Genomic DNA, 17,148 nt, shown 5'->3' with positions numbered 1-17,148 from the left:
TCGGTCTAGATCGTTGTAGAGCGCGATTGTGAGGAAAGAGCGAAAGTGAAAGAAGCACAACCGTATTTGCGAGGAGGAAAACACATAGACAAACGCTCGTGACGATCCGGGGCAACATGCGATTCCACGTGGTGGGAGGCTCACGTGACGTGCACGAATCCCTGTTCACCGTCGCTCGCTTGTGTTGCAACAACCATCAAGCGACATACAGTATACAGTCTTGACTTGCTTCTCCTCTGAATCGAGGTCCATTGATACCATCCCAACTACCATGTCCCGCATCTCATCAATTTTACGGACGACCACGGCACCTCTCGCAGGTCCATCAAGACTCACCAGACGGGCTTACGGTTTCTTACCTCATGGGTCCAATACCTCTATTTCTGCAACAGCATTCGGCTCCGAGTCTGGGTCAAATCCAGTGATCAGAGATGCACTGGTACCGATAGTCGTGGAGCAGACTGTGAGCTAATCCCAATTACCTCATAAGATTGAGGTGTTTAGTCAGCTGATGGAAGCTTAGGCTAGAGGGGAGAGAAGCTATGATATCTACTCGAGATTGTTGAGAGAACGAGTGATCTTCCTTGGACCGGTAAGTGTGACATCTGCTGCATTCCTTTCTACTCCTTGTATTCTGTGCCGTCTTCGCTGCACTACATTTCTAGCGGCTGCACTTTCGTGTCTCGCTTGGGTTACAGTGCAACGGCCTCTACTTGTTCAACCTTCTGTCACTCCAATCTTTACTGCGGACATACTTCCTCTGGAGGACCTTCTGCGAACTACGAAGCCTCGAGTCCTCTAGATGTCTGGTGCCCATCGTTACATCATTAATCTCAAATGCTGACGACCATTCCTGCTTAGGTCAACTCGGCCGACTCGACACTCCTCACTGCGCAACTATTATTCCTAGAAGCCGAAGATCCCAAGCGACCCATCAATCTCTATATCAATTCGCCGGGCGGAGTAGTCACTTCCGGTCTTGCGATATACGACACGATGCAATATATCTCTCCTCCTGTTCACACGTTCTGTATGGGACAAGCGGCAAGTATGGGAAGTCTCTTATTGGCAGGGGGAGAGAAAGGTCATCGGTATGCATTGAAGAATAGCAGTGTCATGATACATCGTGAGTGGACCCATCTCCGTCGTACTCATGGTCGTTCTCTTTTTCAAGTGGTCAAAAATCGTCATGAACTGCCGGGAATGGAAGGGGTCTTTTCCACTCGTGTGACCAAAGAGAAGCTGACCAGTCGCACTTTCCTCGTCACCTTGCACAGAACCATCCGGCGGAGCGCAAGGTCAAGCCTCCGACATAGCTCTTCACGCCAAAGAAATCCTTCGAATCCGTTCAGCCCTCACAGACATCTATGCAGATCACTGTACTCGACCGAATGAAGAAAAGGACCATGCGAGAGATAGGTTCGAGAAGGCTTTGGAGAGAGATTACTTCATGACAGCGGAGGAGGCTGTCGAATTTGGGATCGTGGATAAGATCGTGACGACCAGGAGTAGGGAGGTGGCGGGATCGGAAGAGGCTAAGGGCAAGGAGGAGAGATGAATGGAGTGAGGAGGATCCACGGGGTGACATTAGGAATTGCAACGCGGGTTCAGACTGAGGGAGAAAATGATCGAGGCAGTGATAGAGGTGGTTTGTCTCGGTGTACAATGACATTGATAACCCAATGCAAGAATTCATTGATTGTTCTTGTATTCCGACCCCAAGGAAGAGACCTGATCAAGCTGAAGGATGCTGCCCCTACCCGAAAGTCAGCCTTTGAAACAGAGGTACGTGCATTGTGGCGCTAATTTTCTCTCTCCATCCCTTTTGTTCTGCCCAGGGCGCCGCAAGGTCACTGTCAGGATGCCTTTGGTGGACCACACATTGCTAGTCCATACACTCGTGCAAAGGTATGCATATATTCCTCGGCTACTGACTCGTATTGACATTGTATGCATGTCTCCAACCAGACCGACAACAAAGGTATGTCCGGTATACAGTCTCACCCTGAAACCGAAGTGAGGTCAAACCGTGTTTCAGCCTGAGTTTGGTCCAGTCGAACACATTTGAAAAGGTAGACACACACATTCCTCCCCTCCTTTCCCCTTCATGCTCCATCTTGGCTGCATGCATCCCTAGCGAGGGACCGACAGACTCGCAACGATCCATCATTCCTCACGGTCATCATTCTTTCATTTCTCTCTCTTTCATTTCATTCAATTGTTCGCTTTTCTTTCCTTCGCCCCTCCCATTCCTCTCGCCCCTTGCCTCCCATCAACCCTCTGGTGATCAACCCGTGATCGCCTCCTTTCACTGCTTCATCTCCGTGGATCACGCTAGTCGTTTGATCGTTTTCGTAAGGTGGGAGGGAATCTTGACGTCCTCAGTTGACAACATCATTGAAAATCTCTTTTTATCGTTGAAATCGACCTTAACTCGACCGACTCTCTCTCTCTCTCTCGTTGATCGAGAATTATACCAGTCACTCTTTGCACACCCCTCCCACCTACGGTAGGACCTTTCACCAACACCGCCTTTCATACCACACCCGCACGGTGCAACAGCCTTTCCTCTCCCCATTACCAACATCGCCACCATGCATCTCTCCACCACCTTGACACTGGGAGGTTTACTCTTCGTCCTACCGGCGACTTTGGGAGCAGCGACAGGCATCGATGCCCATCCTCGTCGATCACGTCATGTGAGACACGGTCAATATGCTCGAGATGTCGATAGCTCATCTGTGGCATCTGTGATCGGTGCAGTCAATGCGTTGCAGTCTGGAGTAGCTAGAGAATTGGCAGATAGGTCGGACAAAGTAGGTCAAGCTTTGTACGTCGATGGTGGAGCTGCTGGTGAGTCTGTCTGTTTGTCACTCCTGACAAACTAATGCAACATGTATGCTGAAGTTGAAAGGTTGTTGGGTATCTTTTTCTTGCGGCTCGGTCTATAGCAATCACAACCAGTACCGAGACGGTCTACGTTACTCAGACCGTCACCCAGGCATTCTGTCCTACTCAGACTGCTCAAGATGGAGCCATACAAGTCTCAGCCGCATCGCCTTCCACATTGACCTCGAATGGTCCAACCTCCAACACCTTCGTGGCGTCTTCCTCCGATCCAAACCCCATTGACACTTTCGTGTCCACTTCCTCTACTGCCGATTCGGCGTCCAGCTCCGATCTGGCATCGTCATCGGGCCCCATCGATACTTTCGTCAGCGCCACTTCTGATTCGATTCAGAACGGACCTATCTCCCTCACCAGCACTAGTTCCCCCGTACATGACGCGGGCCTTATCACCACCAGCGCGAGTCTTGCTGCCCCAACTTCAATCGGATCTGACCAAGGCGGTGCTAGCACGCTTACCCCTACCATCCCAGCTTCCACCCCTCAAATCACCGAGACGATCAATCCTTCAACTTCGTCCAAGACCAAGCTCGTTTTCGCTCACTTCATGGTCGGGATCGTCTCAACGTATCAAGCCTCTGACTGGGCCAAGGATATGAATTTGGCCAAGTCCAAGGGAATTGATGGATTCGCCTTGAACATCGGAGTCGACGATTATTCCCAGAAACAACTTGATCTTGCCTATTCTGCTGCAGAGCAGATCAGTGGCGGATTCGATCTGTTCATCTCATTCGACTTCAACTGGTACAAGATCTCACAGACCGCAGAGGTCGCCACCATGTTGAAGAGATATGTCGACAAGCCGAACCAACTCAAGGTGGATGGTAAACCGTTCGTCTCGAGTTTCATCGGGGATGGATTCGATTGGTCCGCTGCTGCTTCGCAGGTCGGTCAAGAGTTGTATGCGGTTCCTTATTTCCAGCCTACAGCCGATAACGCCAACAATGCTGGGTTGAGCGGTTTGTTCTCTTGGTGAGTGCTTCTTAGAACTCGACAATGACCGTTCTTCCATGGCGGACCCTGTTATCCTTTCCCTTCTCAATCTCATCTTCAGTCGGACGACGTGCTGATGGTTCTTCTTACGTGCTACAGGGCTGCTTGGCCGGGACAGCTCGATAATCAACCCGTGAACGCTAGCATGACTGATTCCAGAGATCAGACATACCTCGGTGTCACTCAACCAGCCGGCAAAACATACATGGCTCCTGTCTCTTCTTGGTTCTCGACGCATTTCGGTCCCGAGGTGTCGTATTCCAAGAACTGGGTCTTCAAGAGTGAGACCCTGTGGAAAGACCGATGGGATGAGATTTTGTCAATGGGTGATCAGTTGGACTTCTTGGAAAGTGAGTGAATCGTTATGCGACTTCTCTCTGTTAGTTTCAAACTTCGCGCTCTTGTGCCGGACCATTCATTCCCCTCCCTAACTCATCCGAGAGCACATTCGCTGATTGAGATCTCCACAAATTCTAGTCGTCACCTGGAATGACTACGGAGAATCGCACTACATCGGACCCGTCGACACCCCTCATACCGATGACGGATCATCCAAATGGTCAAAGGGACTCGACCACACCGCCATGCTTGACTTTGCCGTCCCTTACATCAAGGCCTTCAAAGCCGGGCAAAAGGAGCCTATCGTCGAACAGGACACTCTGACGTACTGGCATCGACCTCACTTGAGGAGTGCGTCTTGTGATGCGACCGATATCTGCAATGCTCCTCCCACAGGTCACGATGTGAGTGTTCTGAACACGACATATAGGGAGTCTGAGTTGCCCAAAGCTGATGTCACGAATCTCACCACAGTTTCTCTCTGATACGGTGTTCGTCGCGACCATGACCAAAGCGGGAGGCACCGTCAAAGTGATTTCGGGTTCCAATGCACCATTTACTCAACAGGTGGCAGCGGGAGTCCAGATGATCGAAATCCCCATGGGCGTTGGAAAACAGTCATTCGAATTCACCACCTCGGGCGGGGGAAGTGTTAACGGTGATTCTTCCATTGAGGTCTCAGCCGATTGCTGGGTGAGTGGTCTTACAGTCGTGATAGACGGGGCGATAAGCTGACTTGAGCGTGATTGCAAGAACGGGATTTACAACTTCAATTATCATTCCGGTACCATCACCACTGGAGCATAATATGTTGCTGCTTTGATCCAGTATCGACTCGAGACGCTGATGAAGCGAGATTTTCTGCAGTTCAAGCTTATCTTCATCCTTTTTCTTTCTATCAGTTCATTCTGTTGGCAGTCTGCCCACCCTTCCTTGATGTAGCTGTGCTTCACTCAATTCTACCTGTTTCTTTTTTCGCTTACATTTCTCTATACACGCTTTTATACTTCTCATCTCGAAACAATGTCAGTATAGATGTCAGCCAGTATTGATCAAGATAAGATGGTTAGTGTTGGACCAATTCTGGCATATGATACGTACAGTACATGCACAGACATGCTCCTTCACCAAAAGGGACTTGCTCATTTTCCAATCTTCTCCTCCAGCAGATATCCCAGCCCAGAGTCCAGGGGCGAGGAGCCATCAGTCATCCGCTTCGAAGAAATCATCCTTCTCCTCCTCCTCCTCCTCCTTCTGATTGTTCAAGACCTTACCCTTCGTCTTCCCCTCCGTTGTCGATCTTCCTAATCCGATCTCCAACCCAACTCCCAAGGCCCTAGTCGTCGTCGAACTAACCTCCATCTCCGGCTCTTTACTCAATCTGCCATCGTCCATCAATTTCTTCGTCTCTCGTAGAAGCTCGAATCGACGTTGGGCGCTCTGATCGAGCTTGGATATGTCGGACGCGGGGAGGACGGGGTGGAGTATAGGCGGTAAGTTCAATTTCCCTCCTCCTTCTTCTTCTTCGTCGTCGTCGTCGCCAGCGATATTTTTGGTGGAAGAGGAAGTGGAGGAGGAGGAAGGGAAGAGGGAGATGTATTTCTGTGTATTACTGGGATCGTATTTGAGATGTCAGTGATGTAAGACTTCAAGCGGGAAGAGTGACAGACGTGGCGGATGGTCATCCGGATGAGTTATCCCGCCTTCCATGCACACGAACACAGAGTCTGATTGTTCACAGGACAAGACAACTCACGGATAATGTAACACGTAGTTCAACATGACTCTAGCGTCTTCCAACTCTTGTCCATATCGAGCTTTCTTCTTCTCGCTCTTCCCATCTTCATTCACCTTACGATTCGATCGTTTGATCAGACGGATCAGCTTTTGGCGTTCTGCAAAGAAGACGACGAGATTCGGAGTCAGCAGTATGATCTACTCGGGAGGTTGTTGTAGATCAAGAAGCTCATGGATGAGTGACAGTGGAGGCAGACCGCGAGGAGAGTATCGCGAACGGCATTGGGACTTACCGAAGAATTTCACCTGCAAAGAAAGATAGCGGTCAGCATACACATGTGCGGTCCAGAGTGGTTAGCCTCTGGATGTCGGAAGATGAGGTTATCGCCCACCTTATGGTACTTCGCACCATTCTTTTTTTCCACCTCTCTCTTCTCGGCGGCAGCGAGATCCGCTTCCAGACTCGTTAATCGTCGCTGCGTCGCGATCCTCAATCCAGGTTCGAGGGTTTCCTATACGAGGACCAGCGTGTCAGTCCGTCCGTTTCAATTTCGCCCTTCTCCAGGATCACCTGCTTGACCGAAAAAGAATGCCGGGAAGCGTCCCGCACCTGGTCGCTATCGTCCGGCGGTAGCCCACACTATTCGCTGAAAGACAGTAGACGACGGCAGGAAGTCGGGAAAGAAGAGAGGGCATCGCCATGGCAGACTCACCTTGGCGAGTAATCTCTTTGTTTGACGAATCGCAGATTTTATCTTGCTCAATCCAGGTAAAGCATTCTCACTCCTCTGCTCAACAGGCAAGACCGTGTGTTCGGACGGCCGTTCTTTGCCCGGCGTGGTGGCTGTCGAAGGACCGGGTCTCGGTTTCTTGTATTTGTTCAAGGGTTTACGATCGGCGGGCATCTCGTGTGGTAGATGACAGATGGGGCTACTGGGAGTGACGCAGCGTACGGGAGTCCGGAAACGCTGTCAGTGATGATAGATCAATCGGAGAGAGATTATGATGGTAAAGAATGGAGGATAGTTTCTGATATTTTGGAATTTACAAGTGGGTTGATCGATTATTTTGACAGAGGGTTGAATTTACTTCCGTCGGAGATCATTGTTGACAAGTTGATCAACCATGCTACTGGCACCCGTTGTTCATCTCCCTCCACACTCTGTCCCTCTCATTTCGACTACACTTCACACTCCGACAGGGACAGCGGCGCACAGACAATCGCTCAGGTCACTACGAGGCAATGCTCCAGTCTGCCGAAGACGCTCGCCGAGTGTTGGAACAGGGTCAATCGCTCTTTGGCCCAGGATGGAAACACGTCAACTCGTTCGATGATCTGGGTGAGGACGAAGATGACTACGAGGATGAGGAGGAAGAAGAGGTGGGTGATGATTGTTCTCATTGTGGTTGGGATACTACGAGAGGAGATGGGAGCTGATCGTCTGCTTCCGTGGGTTGTGTGGGTAGGAGATATACGTGACGCTAGACTTGGGAGAGACGATAGATGCGAAAGCACTTCAAACAGAAACGCAGTACCAGCTGATAGTGAGTCATCATGCTTTGACGAATGAGTAGAGATGGTAGTACAGTATACGACCCATCGGCGACTCGTTTTGAACTGCAACTCACACTGATCGTTGTCTTGGACGCAGGGCCTCGACACACCATTACCGTTTTTCAAATTGGGAAACCAGATATTTCAAGGCCAATCAACACCTCTGATAGGCGACGAAGTGATACTCGGTCTCGAACGAAGTGGGTATTACTTTTCATTCCAAGGGGCGCGATCGATATTGTAAAACTGTACCCTTCACCAGCCGACTCAATCTCGATTCGTGCTCCATCTGTGAGGATGAACATGTCAAGTTGACAACCCACCTTTTCTCCAGACCACGAAAACCCTCATGCCGCTTCCCATCCACCATTATTCACCACATCGCATCGACTCACCTTCAGAGGTATAACGCTCCAACCCCGATCCCAAAAAGTCAAGACAGAACACCCTATCCCCTCATCTGGACCTGATGGACAAACGGCACGTTCCCTCACGGACGACATTTCCCTATCCCAGTCGTCTCCTGCTACATCGTCAAATCCGAATCAGGCAGGTCCTTCGGATCCTTTTGGTCTTCCGAGGATCGGTGGTCCGAGTGCGACGAAAGCGAAAGGTCGACCGAGAGGTTCGGGGAGAAGTAGGAAGATCTTGAATGATCCGAGCGAACTGGAAACGTTTGATTTTAGCGAGATGAGACCTCATCAAAGTGGTGAGTGATTCCCTGTCAGATCGTTCTGCTATGTGCCTCTGTTTGTCTTTTGGGGCAAAGTCAGAAAAGGACTTTTTCCGAGGCTGTTGGGACGAAAATAATAGTCTACTGTTCTATCCACTTCATACTTCCATATGGCGAGAAGACTTTATTAAATAAAGAACAGTGCTAACGCTGTTCTCAATTTTCAGTCGAACTAGGACCCAAAGTCATTGAATCGCTCGGCATCGCTGCCCCGGGAGACAGTCTCGTCCCGCTCACACTGAGCAAGAAGGAGTTGGAACGAGTCATCAGTGATTGGCCGAGTACCGGATCAGGGAGTAGAGGTGGGAAGATTAGGAGTCCGAGGAATCACAGGGACAGTCCGTCGAGACATGCTTCGGCTCATGTGCGAGAGGAAAGCGGAGACGTCAATAATGTCGGAGCAGAAGTAATCGAAAGGTCTGACGCACCGACAGCGCCTGTTGTCACTCACGCCCGCGGCGCGGGAGATGTCGACGTTGAGATGCGGCTAGAAGAAGATGAGGATCCTCCATGGCAAGATGTACAGGAGGGTGAGGATACAGCACCCCCTTGATGGATGAAGGCCCCAGCCATTGATAGAATCGATACATGTCCGAGATGTAGTTTACGTATTGTTACGCTATGTTATGATGGTTGGTCTTCTGGCAAAAATGCTTGCCCTCTTCCGGACTTCTCTCCGTACATGAGGCAAGGATTTTCGTCTTCATCCTATCCTCCGATTACGATTTCCTCACATTCTCTGCATCCTAGTGTTCATCCCCTCCGCACTCTTTCTCCTGTATTCTCTCCTATCTGCCGTTCTGTCACTTCCCCCCACATTGCCCCATCCAGCCAACGGTACCACAATACAAGTAGCGTTATCGCCCGCTCCCAAGTCCTCCGCAAAATGGACGATCGTCTTGGCAGCTCTAGTAGGATCGATCGATCGACGTGCCAAGTCGACGATCTCTTGGTCGGATATGAGAGAAGTGATTCCGTCTGTTAAGAGTATCAGGTAGGCGTGATCTTCGCCTAAGTCGAACGAGTGTGTTCAGTGAGGCACTATGACAAAACAGCTTGGACTGCTCGTGACTCACCGTCAATTACACGGGTCGTGACGTCTGGCTCGACGGTGACGCCAGACGGTTTCCACTCGCCGTCGCCGAAGCTATATTGTACGCCAACGAGGGTAAGCAAGGTGCCCTCGTCCGTTCATGATTTCAGAGCGGTTCCCACTTTGGCACACTCTGCCACTTCGAATGGTGTTGACTGCCTAAAAGCATTTGCGACTTCACTCACCCCCTTGTGTTCTCGACCACACCCATCCATCTCGACTCCCCGAACGAATCCGAGACCAGTAGTCCCGCTCCCATCCTTCTCAGTCTGCTCGCTTCGACTCTTGACTCGGCGTGATGTTTTTCTGTGAGCGGTATGACATCCCCTGTCGGTCGATGACACAGTAATGCTCGGGTGTCACTGTGACAGATAGAAGGTGGGCGATCAACACACGTAGTGAGTGATGTGTATCTCAACTTGTCATTTAGGACATTGCTCACCCGCAATGCGCTATGGTCAGAGCTAGCTTCTTAGCGGCCCAATATGGTTGAGCTGGAGCGTCCAGTGAATGAAATAACGCTACTGAAGCTGTTGATCCGCACCGCTGGGCTTTGTCCGTCGATAAGATCTCCTTGTCGGCCTAACAAATGACAGGATATTTAGTCAGTTGCCTATCAATCTGAATCACATCAGGGGTGTCCACCTTCCCTCAACCGCCCTCCTTCAGCTCTTTGATAACCAATGGGATATACAATCACACTCACGCCCAAGAAAGCCAACGTCAATCTCTCCTCCAAAGTCATCATCTCCCCTTCAACCACCTTGCCTGCATTCGAAAACCTCGTCCATCGCTGTAATGCTCCCCCTCGCCATCGCCTGAAATACCCTTGGTGGTGTTTCTTCGTCCATTCCACTATCTCTGAGATCTGATCGGATCCAACGCTTTCGATCAGGGTGTGAAGGTTGTCTTTTAAGAACGAAGAAACCTGACGACCGCCATGTCTAAGCAGGTAACGATGATCAGCTGTGCTCGATAAACAGATCTCGAAGTTGACGACAGGAACACGACTCGCCCATCAAATATACCGAAATAAGCTACTTGTCTTGCCAGGAAGTCGGATCCCGAAGAGCTAGGATCCCACTCCACACTCCCTTGCTTGCCTTTGTTCAACGACAATCTGAGCTCTTCCGCGTCCAATTGAAGAGCATGGACCGACGTAGCGTCTTCTTGGTATCTGGAGAACGACCAGTCAAACCCGGCCCATCATGAGTTTGCGGGAATTCGAGAATTTCACTTACTCTCTTTGACCTCGTGATGAATATACACCTACGATCTTAGGAGAGCTAAGAGGTACTTTATACGTCCCTAGCTCACATCAAAGTATGTCAGCGAGACATTGATCAGAGGGAGATAGCCGAGAAGGGATCTTCTTACCTGACCCTGTGGCTCCTCTTATAAAGTCGTGTATGCCCCTCCTGACGACTTTCGGCCCTGCAACGCACGACCGCCTCAGTATCATCGGGAAGCGCTATAAGAGCATCGCCCTGTGCGTCTAATGTTCTTGTGATGAAGCAAAGAAGGGGTCGTCAAGGTGCGTAGGTTCAACCGCTACAAGTCACTCACGTTTTGCGGTTGTAACGATGTGAGTGTGGGGTAACTGCGGGGCAGAACGTGACGTGTAGTTTGCTGTATGGTGTGGGTGGGGTCAATGTTGTTGCGCGCTCCGGACTTTTCCAAAGATCAAGTCCCAAGAATATATAGCACACATCTTTGATTTTCAACCTTGTCCCTCCACTTGACAGCTTTCCATCTTCTGCATATTCTGAACATTATCTCTCACGTTCGATCGACGAGACGCCCACCACTCGTACCCCACACCTTCCACGAGATCCTCACAATCGCATTTCCATCTTCATGTCCGCACCGAATCTCGTGGCTAATAACGGTGAATCGAGTTCGTCTCGACCCATTGCAGCAGCTGCAGCGGATTCACACGGCCTTCAACAATCCAATGGAGGTGATGAGAACCATGTCATATCCGTGATGGACGATACCCCTTCTCTAGTGAGGCCATCTAGCAATGATGGAGGAGGTGATCTCAAGCTCAAAATCAAATTGGAGTCAATGGACAAGGAGACCAGACGTATATTCGAGTCCAAGAAGAGACATGAGGAAGACGTCAGAAAACACCATCTTGAACCTGCCCGACCGCTCCGATTGGAGGACGAGTGAGTGCATTCTCCGCGGGCGACGCGAAAAAGCAACGCGAATTTTCAGGTGCACGGACCACCCGACTCGCTAGGTGCCACATTCGCGATTTCCGTCTCATACTATGTTCTGGTTGATGCTGACCGTACGTGTGGTATCGTGGTATCCTTCTCATAGCTGGCAAGTACCCTACGTCTGGTCTTTCATTGTGAAGTTCAATATACGAAGCAAGATCACGAGATTGGAAACATTGGAAGAGTGCGTCCATCTGCCCCAGATACCCGGCCCTTGACCCTTGGGCCTGTCTAGCTGGACTTCCGGCGAATCGGTTCCGTGCTAAATAGTGGCGTCATCCCCCCTTTCCCCTCGCAGCTTCGAACGATGTCTCACTGAACCCGTGGCGAATCGACCGGACGACGTTTTGGAAGGTATACTGATATGTTTTCTGTCGAATCTCAAGCCCGGGTTGCGGAACTTGACGTGAGTGTCCAGACTGTGTAATGAATTCTGCCCAAAACGATGCTGACGACCAGATGGTGAAGATGCGAGAATATCCAGTCTCAACTGTCCAACTACGTCACCGAGGTTTTGACGAACACGTCGGAATGGACTGTGTGGGATAGAGATTGGCCAACGACCGAACAAGATCGGGCGGGGTGTTGCTCGACCGATCCACATCGCGATGAATTAGGCAAATTGAGGCACTATGGTGAACCAAAGAATGCTCGGGCAAAGAACAATCCATTGGTCAAGGTTGAGGAGAAGGGAGGAGGACTGTTTGAGCTGGATTGGGTGGAGAGGGTGAGGTTGCTTCGGCAGATGGTCGATTGGCAATGTGAGTAGATCAACGAGCAGAGGCGGAGACATATCTGCTCACGACAGATTTGCATTCATTGATCGGCAGTGACTCATTCGGAGTCGATACGAAGCATCGTAAATCGAGAGTATGGAGTCGTCGAAGGGAAGGGGAAGAAGAGTGCAGAGCCAGTTTCAAATACCGAATCCATCGTCATTCCTACGTTGGGTTTAACTCGCGATAGGGGTAGAATATGGGGTTTCGATGGTGAGCTGCACTACAGCTGGTGATTGTCCACTTGGAAACTGACATCGATCTCTTTGGTTGCACGTAGACTCATGGCGATTATGGAAGTCTGGTAATCCGTTCAAACGCCCTTGTCCGATGTTCACCATAGTCTCAACGAAGGAGGAATACTTGTCGTATGTGGAAGACATTGAAAAATTCGGTGGCCAATCCATTACAACTTCGAACGGTAAACCAGATCGTTCTAGACTTGCCAAATCGATTCAGGAGGAGAGGGCCTTGGCGGCAAAGCTGAGGGAAAGGATTCCCGTAATCGAAATAGACGAGCTGGTGGGTGTCATCGATGCAAGCTATCGGTGGCTTTTCTGTGCTGATGTCAATGGATGCTCGCAGAGAGTCCAAAAGGCTCGAAGGAAGACTGCTCAGACCGTACAATTGCACCAATTGGCCGAGCTGAGATCAACGCGCACAAGACGACAAAGTCGAAAAGTTGACTATAGTTACGAAGACGACACTGATGTGAGTCATTTCGGCTTCGATGCTGTGATGTACGTCTTGCATGTAGGCTGATTGAAGTGTCGTTGTGTTGCAGTTCGATGATGAAGCAGGACCTTCGAAACGAAGTCGCCGTGGTCAGACCAATGACGACAAGTCGAACGGCTACGACGCACGGGGGAAACCTATCATACCAGGAGAACGTCGTTCCGGTCGACATTCGAACCCTCACCCTCACGCTCCCATCGATGTCTTGAGCAGTGCAGTCAGTTCTCCCGATAGCGCGGCGATATCATCTTCGGCAGGTCTGACTGGTCGGTCTTCTGCAGCTACATCTGACCAGACTGAGAAAGGGAGAGGAAAGAGTCGGATGAAAGGATGGGCTTGGGTGGAAGAGGTGGTCCCTTTCGAAAAGCTCTCGGATAAGGAGAAAGAGCAATTTTTAGCGGAGCGGAAGGCGGAGGCGGAGCGGAAAGTCAACGAGGAAGATTCTAGGATGGCTGGAGTCGCACAGAGCGAGGAGGATGTGGAAATAAATGGTAAAGCAAATCACGAGGGGAAGGAGATTGATGGAAACGAGAAGAACGACATCGACAAGGAAACGAACGATACATTCAGCAACGAGAACGAGCATAACGGCAACAACGCTGAGATCAGCGCGGCTGGGTCCGAAGCAATGGACATCGATGAAGATGGGGGAGCGTAGATGAACTTTGTGAAGGTACGCGGAAATAAGGGGTTAGAGTGTTAGCACACACATGGTGATCTTCAAGTCCTCCTTGCACATCTATCCGTTTTGTTGCATGTGCTCGATTGCTCCACTTAATTGGTGAAGATGATGATGTAACCCGTATCAGTACCTGTGATGGCAGATGTGTGTTGTCATTAGCGATATGCGGGTCCACTGGTAGATTGATCTTCAAGTAGATATGAGCAGAAATGGTGGACATGCCATCCTGGAAAACCTGGAAGGTGTGAGCGGAAGGTGGGAGTATTAGGTGCAATACGTGATCAGTATCTCATATGTATGGTCATGTACTGCATGTCTCGAACAAACACCTCTGCGTGATTCCGGAGATTAATGAGCTGCGACAGACGAGATTTATCAGCGGACATCGTTACCTGCAAAAGCGGCTGTCACGGCTTACCTTCGGGAGACTGTCATATGGTGAACGGGGAACGTAGACGTTAGTTTCTGATCTGACTTGAACCGTGACAAGGGGGAAGAAATGAAGATGGAACATACGTTGGCAACATAGTCGATAGCTGTTAGACATATAACCAAGATTAGCGTTATCCTACTGTGACTCCCAGTATGTCATAACTGCTCATTCCAGTCCTCGAACTCTCACGTCTGGACTGTACAGGACAGTATTTGGAATGAAATGGATCGAGCCCGCACTCACCCTTCTGAACAGTGGTAATCTCATCGGCCTCAGCATCAGGGATCTCAATAGCGAACTCCTCCTCGATGGCCATGACAACCTCAACAGCGTCGAGGGAATCAAGGCCGAGATCAGAGGTGAATGAAGCGGAGGGTGTGAGCTGCGAAACGGGGTATCGAGTTGGTTGTTCAGGAGTTCCGGAGGGTCCATGAGGCGGACGATAGAGCCGAGCACAGTGAGGTGGGATCGAGAAAAGCGAAAGTGGAGGTGAGTGAGTTGAGTGCGGAACAGCGGAAAGGAGCGAATCGGATTTGCGGCAGCGGTTTGCACGATTTAATAAATGCGTTGCAAGAACAAAGAGCGACAGGTGGTAGACGGAGCGGTGCCGGTGGTAGAAAAGTGATGTTTGACGTGTGGTGTCAGGATCGCACAAGGTGGTGAAAGAGGAAGAAGACAAAAGATGATCCAATCAGCTTTCCGACATTCCACAGCTCGCTTGACAGTCCCGCTTGACGTGTACACATATGCTCTCCAAGGAGAACAGACTCACCTTTCCTCCATCAACCTTTTCGAAAGACTTCAACACGTCCAGGACTCTACTGGAGATATCATCCTTGCTCAAACCTGCTGCGGCGGCATATGACCTCGAGATCGCGAGTGCGGGTGAGGCGACGAATTGAGGTCGGGAAAGGAGGAGGGGAGTGGTTGTTCGGAGGGTGGAAGGGAGGACTGATCGAAGGGAAGGGAGAGCTCTGTACATGTTGGACCGATGTGCGTATGTGTGCGGAGAGTGGTAGGGTGTAGCGAGGTGTGTTACAAATGTATATTGACGGTGTGTATGTGAAGCGGTTATGGATGATGGTCGATGGAATGATGGAGACAGCCAGGCCCCGTACGGTGGGTGAGTGCCGAAAATCACCGATCGGAAATATGCGAGTGGCACCGATTTCCATGCATCCACCATCTCTGGTACTTGATCTTTTGACTTTTGTACATCTAGAAGACTTCGCACTGGTCATACACATACATACAGAAACGAGAACACAAGCACGATGAAGCACGGTATCAACCAAAGGAAGCTGGGCAGAATGCCTGCCCATCGTATCGCCCTGCTTCGGTGAGTCATCCTTCTTCTTTCCTGCGACACATCTTGGCCGTTTGACTCAACTTTGACTTGCAGAAATCTCGTTTCGGCATTGTTGCATCATGAGACGATCAAGACGACCTTGCCGAAAGCCAAGGAGGCTGCTAAGCTTGCTGAGAAGGTGGGTTTGGCTCAAAAACGGGGGGAGGGGGGGGCTCATATGATAGTGCTCGGGGCGGTCCGGCAAGGGAGAATGCGAGCTGATTTGTCGGTACCAGATCATCACTCTGGGAAAGAAGGGAAGCAACCAAGCCAGGAGCAAAGCCATGGCCTATCTCATGGTAAGCTACATCGTTCTCACGGCTTCGAGGATCAAGGCTTATTCTTTGCTGCCATGTCTTTAGCCCGCTCATCACGCTCCTTCTACCTCTTACACTCCCTCACCCACCAACCCCGCGCCCACACTCCCACCTCTCGATTACCCTTCCACCTCGTCCCGTTCTTCCACCAGCCCATTCGATCCCGAGACATTCACCCCGCCCACCTCACTCCTTCCCAAAGTGTTCAAAACACTTTCAAAACGATACGCTGCGCGACCGGGAGGGTATACCCGGATCCACAAGTTCGGCAGACGGCAAGGCGACAACGCGCCGCATGCCATTGTGTGTCTAGTGGATGGTCCGCGGGATCTCAAGTTTGAATTACTTGCTAGGACGGTCGGTAAAGAGAGTCTGGAAGTGCTAGAACGAAAGGGCAGTCTGGAAGGTATCAGTGAGGGCTGGGAGGGGTTAGGAGAAAAGACTAGGCAAGAAGTCGAGAGGACATTGAGATTCAGGAGTGCAGAAGAGCAAGCGGTGTTCAAGGCGAAAGCTAGGGAATATGCGGTCAGTGAAAACAATTCAGCCTCATCCACAACGTTGCGGAGGAAAAAACGCTGATATCGCGGGGTTCTGCAGGACTACCTTCAAGCGGAAGAATCGGCTTATGGTGGACTTCGCGTTCCAGTGGTCGATCCCCAAACGCCTGCTTACAGACCGCCCAGGTGAGTGCGGATCCAGTCCGTATACCTTTCAGCATGTCACAATCACCTGTACTGTTGTTTGTCTTGCTTATCTGCGGACTACACCAATGCCGATGAATTGGTCAAGGCAGCTGACGAATCAACTCCTAATCTCATCATCCTTTAGTCGCAATGCGCCTAAAAGCGGTCGAGCCCTTCATGCTGGCGAACGGTTATCCGGCATGTCAGTCGCCAATACCGGTCTTGGATTAGCGAGAGGAGCTTTGGGTCGTCAATCTCGCGGGAGAAGAGAAGCGGATAGGACCCCGAGGTTCTTCGGTCAAGTCACAGAGGCGGAGGTGATCAGAGGGGGTGTGGTGGACAAGGGGAGTGAGCAGGCTGCGCTTTAGGGATGGCAGACGCATTTGAGATGTATTACTGCAGGCATTAGGTGAGGATGAGAATCGAGCACATATCTCGGCACTGAACAGCCGATCGACAATGATCTGCAAATTATCAAATTGCGGACAAGTCGAAGCAGGCGGGGATAGAGATGACGAGAGTTTGACCCGAGTCTCGACGACAGAACGTATGGTCTCACAGATTCGAAGACAGCCTCCAAATTTTTTGTAGC

At 50.6% G+C, this 17,148-nt stretch overlaps 8 protein-coding genes across 8 annotated transcripts; 5 read left to right on the top strand and 3 right to left on the bottom strand.

Annotated features, from left to right (window-relative positions):
* Positions 1 to 271: 271 nt before the first annotated feature.
* IAR55_002985 (ATP-dependent Clp endopeptidase, proteolytic subunit ClpP) lies at positions 272 to 1,558 on the top strand (the record flags this gene model as incomplete). Its single annotated transcript, XM_066946096.1, has 4 exons — positions 272 to 463; positions 524 to 592; positions 862 to 1,126; positions 1,278 to 1,558. 4 exons carry the CDS (start codon positions 272 to 274, stop codon positions 1,556 to 1,558), a joined length of 807 nt encoding a protein of 268 aa, XP_066803597.1.
* A 1,036-nt stretch (positions 1,559 to 2,594) lies between these two features.
* Positions 2,595 to 5,046, top strand: IAR55_002984 (uncharacterized protein; the record flags this gene model as incomplete). The annotated part of the gene is made up of 6 exons (XM_066946095.1): positions 2,595 to 2,853; positions 2,952 to 3,879; positions 4,000 to 4,250; positions 4,378 to 4,643; positions 4,714 to 4,932; positions 4,993 to 5,046. 6 exons carry the CDS (start codon positions 2,595 to 2,597, stop codon positions 5,044 to 5,046), a joined length of 1,977 nt encoding a protein of 658 aa, XP_066803596.1.
* A 396-nt stretch (positions 5,047 to 5,442) lies between these two features.
* IAR55_002983 (uncharacterized protein) lies at positions 5,443 to 6,881 on the bottom strand (the record flags this gene model as incomplete). The annotated part of the gene is made up of 5 exons (XM_066946094.1): positions 5,443 to 5,851; positions 5,996 to 6,134; positions 6,270 to 6,282; positions 6,369 to 6,488; positions 6,690 to 6,881. The coding sequence occupies 5 exons, from the start codon at positions 6,879 to 6,881 to the stop codon at positions 5,443 to 5,445; spliced, it is 873 nt and encodes a 290-aa protein (XP_066803595.1).
* Positions 6,882 to 7,219: 338 nt separating this feature from the next.
* IAR55_002982 (uncharacterized protein) lies at positions 7,220 to 8,817 on the top strand (the record flags this gene model as incomplete). Its single annotated transcript, XM_066946093.1, has 5 exons — positions 7,220 to 7,357; positions 7,444 to 7,521; positions 7,629 to 7,731; positions 7,866 to 8,240; positions 8,432 to 8,817. The coding sequence occupies 5 exons, from the start codon at positions 7,220 to 7,222 to the stop codon at positions 8,815 to 8,817; spliced, it is 1,080 nt and encodes a 359-aa protein (XP_066803594.1).
* A 177-nt stretch (positions 8,818 to 8,994) lies between these two features.
* Positions 8,995 to 10,819, bottom strand: IAR55_002981 (uncharacterized protein; the record flags this gene model as incomplete). The annotated part of the gene is made up of 8 exons (XM_066946092.1): positions 8,995 to 9,275; positions 9,341 to 9,411; positions 9,543 to 9,719; positions 9,800 to 9,939; positions 10,064 to 10,301; positions 10,373 to 10,534; positions 10,599 to 10,665; positions 10,735 to 10,819. 8 exons carry the CDS (start codon positions 10,817 to 10,819, stop codon positions 8,995 to 8,997), a joined length of 1,221 nt encoding a protein of 406 aa, XP_066803593.1.
* A 395-nt stretch (positions 10,820 to 11,214) lies between these two features.
* Positions 11,215 to 13,751, top strand: IAR55_002980 (uncharacterized protein; the record flags this gene model as incomplete). The annotated part of the gene is made up of 8 exons (XM_066946091.1): positions 11,215 to 11,528; positions 11,686 to 11,766; positions 11,881 to 11,988; positions 12,051 to 12,343; positions 12,413 to 12,571; positions 12,639 to 12,880; positions 12,944 to 13,069; positions 13,143 to 13,751. 8 exons carry the CDS (start codon positions 11,215 to 11,217, stop codon positions 13,749 to 13,751), a joined length of 1,932 nt encoding a protein of 643 aa, XP_066803592.1.
* Positions 13,752 to 14,189: 438 nt separating this feature from the next.
* On the bottom strand, positions 14,190 to 15,190 carry IAR55_002979 (acyl carrier protein; the record flags this gene model as incomplete). Its single annotated transcript, XM_066946090.1, has 3 exons — positions 14,190 to 14,311; positions 14,452 to 14,590; positions 14,981 to 15,190. 3 exons carry the CDS (start codon positions 15,188 to 15,190, stop codon positions 14,190 to 14,192), a joined length of 471 nt encoding a protein of 156 aa, XP_066803591.1.
* A 292-nt stretch (positions 15,191 to 15,482) lies between these two features.
* Positions 15,483 to 16,924, top strand: IAR55_002978 (mitochondrial 54S ribosomal protein bL17m; the record flags this gene model as incomplete). The annotated part of the gene is made up of 6 exons (XM_066946089.1): positions 15,483 to 15,547; positions 15,611 to 15,695; positions 15,793 to 15,855; positions 15,919 to 16,398; positions 16,471 to 16,556; positions 16,702 to 16,924. 6 exons carry the CDS (start codon positions 15,483 to 15,485, stop codon positions 16,922 to 16,924), a joined length of 1,002 nt encoding a protein of 333 aa, XP_066803590.1.
* Positions 16,925 to 17,148: the final 224 nt, after the last annotated feature.

This window comes from Kwoniella newhampshirensis, chromosome 5 (genome assembly GCF_039105145.1).
Source record: "Kwoniella newhampshirensis strain CBS 13917 chromosome 5, whole genome shotgun sequence".
Lineage (NCBI taxonomy): Eukaryota > Fungi > Basidiomycota > Tremellomycetes > Tremellales > Cryptococcaceae > Kwoniella > Kwoniella newhampshirensis.
The sequence above is the reverse complement of the archived record's forward strand: the minus strand, read 5'-3'. Positions and strand labels throughout refer to the sequence as shown.